This window comes from Chrysemys picta, chromosome 1 (genome assembly GCF_011386835.1).
Source record: "Chrysemys picta bellii isolate R12L10 chromosome 1, ASM1138683v2, whole genome shotgun sequence".
NCBI classification, from domain to species: Eukaryota; Metazoa; Chordata; order Testudines; family Emydidae; genus Chrysemys; species Chrysemys picta.
In genome coordinates this window covers 294,408,032-294,417,095 of record NC_088791.1, presented here as the reverse complement: position 1 = coordinate 294,417,095, position 9,064 = coordinate 294,408,032, and the positions used below count along the sequence as shown (strand labels likewise).

The window sequence follows — 9,064 nt, the reverse complement described above, 5'->3', positions numbered from 1 at the left end:
GAGTCAGAGGATGAAGTGAGCGCACTACTAGTGTCTGAGGCCTTCTGCACTTTCCTCTTACCGCTCTTCATTTTCTTCTTCCTACACCACTTCTCTTCAGTCTCTGACTCCCTAGCACAGTGTGGCCCTCCAGTGTGGCCTGTTGCTAGCTGCATCTTCCCAGCTTGTGGTGTTGATGTTGAAAGTTCAAGTCCCCCTTGCAAGCATTCTTGAACCTGAGACTAGGATGGCCTTGGATCATCCACAAGTGTTCCATACAGGAGGTCCTTTGGAATGCATCCATCATCCATCTGGTGCAGATGATCAAGCCAATGGAGATACGTGAGTTTGAGAATAGTGATTAGATTTGGCAATTTTGCTTTCTTAAGTACTTCACTGTCAGGAACATTGGCTTCCCACTTGATATTTAAAATATGGATAAGAGAGTGGGTATGAAAAGTGTCTATCCTTCTCTCATGCCTGCTGTAGGCGGTCCACATCTTGCTACCATACAGAAGCATGCTTAAGACATACATCTTCAAAGTTAATTTCCTGTTACACTATATGAGTTTGATCAATTGACCAAATGTGGTAGCAGATCTTCCAATGCAAGAATTAAGCTTGTCACCTAAAGATAAATCTGATACAGTGGATCCTAGATACTTGTGTAAAAGTTCTGCTTCTAGTGTGGTGTTAACTATTGAAACTTTTGGTGCAGTCAACACACCTAGTGTTGTAATCATTGTTGTCTTTAGACTGATGGTTAGTTCAAATTCATCACAAGCTAGCACAAAGCTATTGCACAGTTGTTGAAGCTCCCTTTCACTGTGTGTGACAAGCCCTGTGTTTTCAGGGAAAATAAGTTCTCTTATTAGAGCAGGGGTCAGCAACCTCTGGCACATGGCTCGCCAGGGTAAGCACCCTGGCGGGCCGGGCCAGTTTGTTTACCTGCCACGGCCGCAGGTTCGGCCCATCGCGGCTCCCACTGGTTGCGGTTCACCGGTCCAGGCCAATGGGGGCTGCAGGAAGCAGCGTGGGCTGACGAATGTGCTGGCCGCGGCTTCCCGCGGTCTCCATTGGCCTGGAGCGGCGAACCTCAGCCAGTGGGAGCCGCGATAGGCCGAATCTGCAGATGCAGCAGGTAAACAAACTGGGCCGGCCCACCAGGGTGCTTACCCTGGCAAGCCACATGCCAGAGGTTGCCGACCCCTGTATTAGAGGTTTTTGCCTTTGCCCTTTAATCTTAGATGTGCAATGTTGAAGAGTTTTCCATGTGAACTTGTATGCAGATACACCCTTGGTGCTATATGAGAAAGCATGATGAAGCAGCAGAGAGAAGAATATACCAGACTGTTGGTGCCAAAACATATCCCTTTTTGACACCACTGCAGATTTCAAAGCTCTCAGATTGATTTCCATCATGGAAGGATCAAATCAGACTCAGTAGGATTGGGGTGCAACCAATTCTCTCTAGCAATTGAAAAAGGCTCTTTTTGCTGACCAGGTCAAAAACTTTTGTAAGATCTACGAAGGCCGTGTAGAGAGGTTTTCCAGGTTCTTGATGGCTTTTTCTTGCAGGTGCCTTCATGCAAAGACCATGTTGACAGAGCTACAGGGACAGAAACCACACTGATTTTCTGGATTTACATGTTCAGCAAGAACTTGCACTCTTTTGAGAATGACCCATGTGAATGTCTTGCCAGCAACACTCAGGAGATACACTCCTTTGCAGGTATTGCAGCCACTCTGATCTCCTGTGTTTTCATAGTGTTATGATGTTGGCATCCATCATGTCTTATGGTACTCTGTCTTCCCTCCAGCAGGCGAGCAAGACATTGTGCAGATGTTTAAGTATAAACTGTCCACTTGTTTCAATACTTTATCTGGAATTCCATCTCTTCCTGCAGCCCTGCCTGGTGCCTGGATCTCATTTACCGATGGTTCTATATCTATCTTCAGTGATCTGGAGTCTGGTGAGCACATTTAACACTGCTTCTGAAACAGTGGTTTCACTTGAATAGAGTTTGTGATAGTGTTCCACTGGCCAGTGCATCTGTTTGCTTCTGTCAATGATGTTGTCTTCACTAAGAGATTTGAGTGGGGCAGACGTCTTGGTTGAAGGACCTATTGCTTTCTTGAGTTTATGGATTGCTGTGCCTTAATAAAGCACCAACTCTTTTTAATGTAATGCTTCTTCACCAGGCCCGCAGTTGGGAGAACATCCAGCACAGAGAGCATACATCTAACTCCAGGTGGAGTTTTGAACACCTTACTCCACTCCATCGCATTCCGGTGGTTAACCATGCTATTAAGACTTAGTTGGATACAATCAATTCCCCCATGTTCCCTTCCCTCTTATATAGCCCAGAAGGGGATCAAGTACTTATAAATAGCCTTTGTGAGCTAAAATCAGTCCTAATCTAAGTTGGTGCAACTCCACTTGCTTCAGTGGAGGAGTATCCATTTACCTCAGGGTGAATTTGGTTCTGTAACTTTACTCTAGTGTGTTGGGGGAGGGTTAACTAAAAGATTTCATAATAACCAATGGGCAGCTATGCAGCATGTAAGAATGAAGTGACTTTGAGTTACAAAGTCACTACAAACAAACAACAGTGATAATTAGTGATCAGTTCCAGATCTGTACTGCTTAAAGTAAACTGCAACCCCATCTGATGTCGATTACTTTTTTGCAGGCCAATCACAATAATTAACTGATTTTTATGACATTTCTCGCCGCTAATGTAGTAAAACTAGGCATCAGGAGCTGTGGAGCCTGTTTAAAGTGTGTGTGAGGGGGTCATAGATTTGCATCCTTGGCCCTCTCCTTTCCTTCTTGGATGCCCCCCTCTAGCAGTCTGGCCCCCTCCCAAGGCCAATAAACCCCTACACCCATCCCTCTATATGTGAATGAGTGGCATTGCGACCTGCTGCCTGCCTGAGTGTTGCTGTGACCCTGTGTGCCAGCTTGCAATGTCACTCACATTTGCCCGCCATCTACCCCTTCATGATGGAGGGCTGGCCAGGCCAGATCTGAGGGAATGTATGGTGGTGTGACCTGGTGCAGGGGATCACCACTTATGTGTGGCCATCCAAAAAGTGGTCACCCTCCCCCTCATATCTGCCCCCTATGCTTAGGCACTAAAAATGAGCTTCAGCATGTACTTACCTTCAGTGGAAAGGGGCCATGTAGTCTGGGGCAAATTCTCACCTCAGGACCACACCTGTATTGGGGGGATGGGGTCTGTGCAGGGAAAGGGAAGGAGGGAGTCCTTCCCCAAGGCCATGGAGTAGAAGTGGAGCCTCTTTGTGGAGTTTAATCTAACCATGTGGCAAAAGTAGCCTCCAAGCCTTTGTGCAAGGAAGAGAAAAAGGGAAGGGAAAAAGACCAAGGTGAGGGTGGAAATGCATTTGGCTGCAAAGAACTAGCTTGGTCCCACAGGATATGCTAAAAATAGTGGCTGGGCCCAAGAGACTAAGAACAATAGACCAAATCCATTCTTGATGTAATTCCACCCAAGTTAGTGGAATTATACCAGTGATGAGTTTGGTCAAATGTGTCCTTTAAAATGAAGAACTGTGAGTTGGTGATCTCAGTCCTGTCCCTAAAGAACAGAGGCCACCTCACAAACCCACTGCTGCCACAGAAACTACCACTAATTGTCACCCTTGCTGGCAGTCTCAGAAGATATATGACCCTTCAGATCATGCTGAGGCATTTCACCAAATAAATCCTGATTATTTGGGTGTTAGGGTGAAAATCACTTCACCTGCATAACTTCTTAAGGAACATAAGCACTTCAACTGCCTTAAATCCTTCAGGTGGCACAATGTAAGTACTTAAGCCACCTTAAATCCTTACTAAGTCTTCTCGTGGTATTAGCACTTAAGCTACTTTAAGGCCTTAAGGCTGGTGGGTGCATATTGACATTCATAGGAAAGTGTGCACGTCTGAAAGATACGTGCACATGCAGTGCATCCCCCAAAGTACAAATTCTCAGACACTGTGATGTTTTGTACTGTGCTTTGTCAGAAAGCATTTTCCAAATGTCCATGCCTTTCACTTCCAATTTTGATTCAAGCTTGGCCCTGGATGTAGAGCAGTGATGAGTATTAACATGCCAAGTTTACAGCAACATAAAAATTGCTATACCAGATCAGACCTGTGCTCCAGAATCCAGTCTCTAGGGGTATGTCTACACTACGGGATTAATCCGAATTTATATAATTCGAATTTGGAAAACAGGTTGTATAAAGTCGAAATGTATGCGGCCACACTAAGCACATTAATTCGGCAGTGTGCGTCCAAGTACCGGGGCTAGCGTCGATTTCTGCGGCGTTGCACTGTGGGTAGTTATCCCATAGTTCCCGCAGTCTCCCGCGCCCATTGGAATTCTGGGTTGAGATCCCAGTGCCTGATGGGACAAAAAACATCGTCGCAGGTGGTTCTGGGTACAGCCTCACCTCCTCCCTCCCTCCCTCCCTGCATGAAAGCAACAGACGGCAGACAACCATTTCGCGCCTTTTTTCCTGGGTGGGTGAACACTGCAGACTCCATACCACGGCAAGCATGGAGCCCGCTCAGCTCAAAACAGCAGTCATGAACATTGTAAACACCTCGCGCGTTCTCGTGGAATTTATGCTGAGCCAGGACCAGAAAAACGAGGCGAGGAGGCAGCGGCGGCGGCAGTGCAGCGACAAGCATGATGAGGGCATGGACATGGACATGGACACGGACACGGATACAGAATTCTGTGAAACCGCGGGCCCCGGTGCTTTGGAGATCATGTTGTTAATGGGGCAGGTTCTATCCATGGAACGCCGATTCTGGGCAAGGGAAACAAGCACAGACTGGTGGGACTGCATAGTGTTGCAGGTGTGGGATGATTCCCAGTGGCTGCGGAACTTTCGCATCCGTAAGGGCACTTTCATGGAACTTTGTGACTTGCTGTCCCCTGCCCTGAAACGCCAGAATACCAAGATGAGAGCAGCCTTCACAGTTGAGAAGCGCGTGGCGATAGCCCTGTGGAAGCTTGCAACGCCAGACAGCTACCGGTCAGTCGGGAATCAATTTGGAGTGGGCAAATCTACGGTGGGGGCTGCTGTGATGCAAGTAGCCAAAGCAATCACTCAGGTGCTGCTACGAAAGTTAGTGACTCTGGGAAATGTGCAGGCCATAGTGGATGGTTTTGCTGCAATGGGATTCCCTAACTGTGGTGGGGCGATAGATGGAACCCATATCCCTATCTTGGCACCGGAGCACCAAGCCACAGACAGAATACATAAACCGCAAGGGGTACTTTTCAATGGTGCTGCAAGCACTTGTGGATCACAAGGGACGTTTCACCAACATCAACGCGGGCTGGGCGGGAAGGGTTCGTGACGCTCGCGTCTTCAGGAACACTACTCTGTTTAAAGGGCTGCAGCAAGGGACTTACTTTCCGGACCAGAAAATAACCATTGGGGATGTTGAAATGCCAATAGTTATTCTTGGGGACCCAGCCTACCCCTTAATGCCATGGCTCATGAAGTCATACACAGGCAGCCTGGACAGGAGTCAGGAGCAGTTTAACTACAGGCTAAGCAAGTGCAGAATGGTGGTAGAATGTGCATTTGGCCGTTTAAAAGGTCGCTGGCGATCATTATTGACTCGCTCTGACCTCAGCCACAGAAATCTCCCCATTGTTATTTCTGCTTGCTGCGTGCTCCACAATCTCTGTGAAAGTAAGGGGGAGACCTTTATGGCGGGGTGGGAGGCTGAGGCAAATCGCCTGGCTGCTGATTACGCGCAGCCAGACACCAGGGCGATTAGAAGAGCACACCAGGAAGCGCTGTGCATCAGAGAAGCTTTGAAAACCAGTTTCATGACTGGCCAGGCTACAGTGTGAAATATCTGTTTGTTTCTCCTTCATGAAAACCCGCCCCCTTTATAGACTCATTTTCTGTAAGGAACCCACCCTCCCCCTTCCCCCCAGCTTTCTTTCAAACCAAATAAAGTCACTATCATTTAAAAATCATTTATTCTTTATTAATAGATTAGAAAAAGAGGGAGGGAACCCGGGTGGGATTTGGGAGGAGGATCAGTGGGAAGGAAAAGGCCACTAAAAAAAGGTTAAAAAAATGACAGCCTTTTGCTTGGGCTGTCTACTGGGGTGGAATGGGAAGGTGTACGGAGCCTCCCCCCACCGCGTTCTTACACGTCTGGGTGAGGAGGATACGGAACATGGGGAGGGGGGAGGGTGGAACAGGGGCTGAAGCGGCAGTCTGTTTTCCAGCAGCCGTTCCTGAAGCTCCACCAGACGCCGAAGCATGTCTGTTTGCTCACACAGCAGCCCCAGCGTTGCATCCTGCCTCCTCTGATCTTCCTGCCGCCACCTCTCATCTCGAGCGTCTCTCCTCTCCTCACATTGGTCCCTCCTGTCCTCACATTGGTCCCTCCTGTCCTCACGTTCACTGGCTTCTTTCCTATACTTTGCAACCGTTTCCTTCCACTCATTCAGATGAGCTCTGTCACTGCGGCTGGATTCCATAATTTCTGAAAACATCTCGTCTCGCGTTTTCTTTTTATGACGCCTTATCTGTGATAGCCTTCGGGATGGAGGAGGGAGGCTTGAGGAATTTGCAGCTGCTGTAGGGAGGGGAAAAAAGAGAGAATTGTTTAAAAAGATACATTTTGCAGAACAATGCTTATACTCTTTCACGGTGACCAACACTATTCACATTACATAGCACATGTGATTTCTGTGCAAGGTCGCATTTTGCCTCTTAATGCTGAGTGCCTGTGGCTTTGCTGCTAGAGATCACAGGTCTGGGCAACAGAATTCGGCTTGCATGCGGCCATGGTAAGCCATTGTCTTACAGCTTCTGCGCCCTCCTTTCCCACATACCACCCATACCAAGCATAGCCTGTAGAGTGCTGCGGTTTTTCTGTTAACATTCAGCAGCAGCAGAAAACAAACTAACCACCCCCCCCCCCCAGCCATGAATTCTCTGGGATGATCGCTGTACCCCTCCCCCCACCGCGTGGCTGGTATCAGGGAAGATCCCTGCAGGAACCAAACTAACCACCACCCCCCGCCGCCGCCCCCCTCCCGCCATAAATTCTCTGGGATGATCACGGTACCCCTCCCCCCACCGCGTGGCTGGTAACAGGGAAGATCCCTGCTAGCCAAACGCGAAAAGCTCAGGGCCAATTTCCCATCTGCGCTTGGCTAACTGCAGGGAAGGATTTATTTTCCGCCACAGGCAAACAGCCCAGTAGGAACGGCCACCTCTGTCCCCTTAATTAAGTTCCCGTATTTCAACCAGGTTACCATGAGTGATATCACTCTCCTGAGGATTACACAACAAGATAAAGAACGGATGTTGCTTGAATGCCAGCAAACACCGGGACCATACGCTGCCAGGCTTTGTCAGGCAATGATACCAGATTACTTGCTGCAAGCATGGAGTGGTCAAGTGTCCTACCATGGAGGACGGAATAAGGATGCACTGCCCAGAAACCTTGTGGCAAGGCTTTTGGAGTACCTCCAGGAGAGCTTCATGGAGATGTCCCTGGAGGATTTCCACTCCATCCCCAGACACGTTAACAGACTTTTCCAGTAGCTGAACTGACCGCGAATGCATCCCAAGTCCTCAGGGCAAAGTAATCATTAAAAACCGTTTGCTTTTAAAACAAGTTTTAGATTTTAAAAGGTAAACTCACCTGAGGTCCCTTCCATGGGGTCAGGGTCTTGGATACTGGCTTGGGAGGGTTGGGAGGGTACTTCAGTCAGGGTGAGAAAAAGATCCTGGCTGTTGGGGAGAACGGAGTGCTGTGTGCTCTCTGCAAGCTCATCCTCCTCCTCCTCCTCCTCTCCCCCATTGGCAGAATCCTCAGGTGTAGCTGATGAGACTATCCCCGACCCGGAATCCACGATCACAGGTGGGGTAGTGGTGGCAGCCCCCCCTAGAACTGCATGCAGCTCGGCGTAGAAGCGGCATGTCCGCGGCTCTGACCCGGAGCGACCGTTTGCCTCCTTTGTTTTTTGATAGGCTTGTCTGAGCTCCTTGACTTTCACGCGGCACTGATCTGAGTCCCTATTGTGGCCTCTCTCCATCATGCCCTTGGAGATTTTTTCAAAAGTTTTGGCATTTCGTCTTTTAGAACGAAGTTCTGCAAGCACTGAATCCTCTCCCCATAGAGCGATCAGATCCAGTACCTCCCGTACGGTCCATGCTGGTGCTCTTTTTCGATTATCGGCCTGCATGGTTACCTGTGCTGATGAGCTATCTGTGGTCACCTGTGCTCTCCATGCTGGGCAAACAGGAAATGAAATTCAAATGTTCGCGGGGCTTTTCCTGTCTACCTGGCCAGTGCATCCGAGTTTAGATTGCTGTCCAGAGCGGTCACAATGATGCACTGTGGGATAGCTCCCGGAGGCCAATACCATCGAATTGCGGCCACACTATCCCTAATTCGAAATGTTAAAATCGATTTTGGCGCTACTCCGCTCGTCGGGGTGGAGTACAGAAATCGATTTAAAGGGCCCTTTATATCGAAATAAATAGCGTCGTTGTGTGGACGGTTGCAGGGTAAATTCGAATTAAAGCTGATAAATCTGAATTAAAGTCGTAGTGTAGACCAGGCCCAAGATTGCCCAGGTACTTCAGAAGAAGGTGCAAGAAATCCAAAATGAGCAATTATGGATTAACATGTCCATAGGTGAACTTCCCCCTTACACACACATACATATATTTAGCTCACAACTGACTGAAGAGATTTTGCTCAGACATTAAAAGAATATCATCTTTGAATTGTGGTCAACCATGAAAAGTTTCATCTGAAAAGGTGACTTCTTTGGCAAGTTATGAGCATGTGAAAACCAGAACTTTTATGGAAAGTGTTAACCACAGTGTTAACCTCAGGGGAATGCTGTAAGGAACTGTTCAGAAAAAAAATCTCTCCACAATAAGGGCTCCAATTCTGCGAACCCTTACTCCTGTGAATAATCCCCTTGCAGACGATAAAACTAGTGACTTGCATGAGGTAGGGCCACTCATGTGACTAAGGTTTTGCAGGATTGGGCTCCAGATTAGCAGAACAGTC

The 9,064-nt window shown here is 48.2% G+C and overlaps 1 protein-coding gene across 1 annotated transcript; it reads right to left on the bottom strand.

Annotated features, from left to right (window-relative positions):
• Window positions 1–6,003: 6,003 nt before the first annotated feature.
• On the bottom strand, window positions 6,004–8,852 carry LOC135980872 (uncharacterized). The gene is made up of 2 exons (XM_065581218.1): window positions 7,682–8,852; window positions 6,004–6,604 (listed from the first exon to the last, which is right to left on the bottom strand). Exons 1-2 carry the CDS (start codon window positions 8,223–8,225, stop codon window positions 6,078–6,080), a joined length of 1,071 nt encoding a protein of 356 aa, XP_065437290.1. The 5' UTR covers window positions 8,226–8,852; the 3' UTR covers window positions 6,004–6,077.
• Window positions 8,853–9,064: the final 212 nt, after the last annotated feature.

Bases quoted from the DNA above. Each gene is read 5' to 3' on its own strand.
- LOC135980872 (XM_065581218.1), bottom strand. From the start codon at position 8,225: ATGCAGGCCGATAATCGAAAAAGAGCACCAGCATGGACCGTACGGGAG. The intron at 6,605-7,681 runs GTGAGTTTACCT...CCCTCCCTACAG, and splicing joins CCCCATGGAAGGGACCTCAG to CAGCTGCAAATTCCTCAAGC.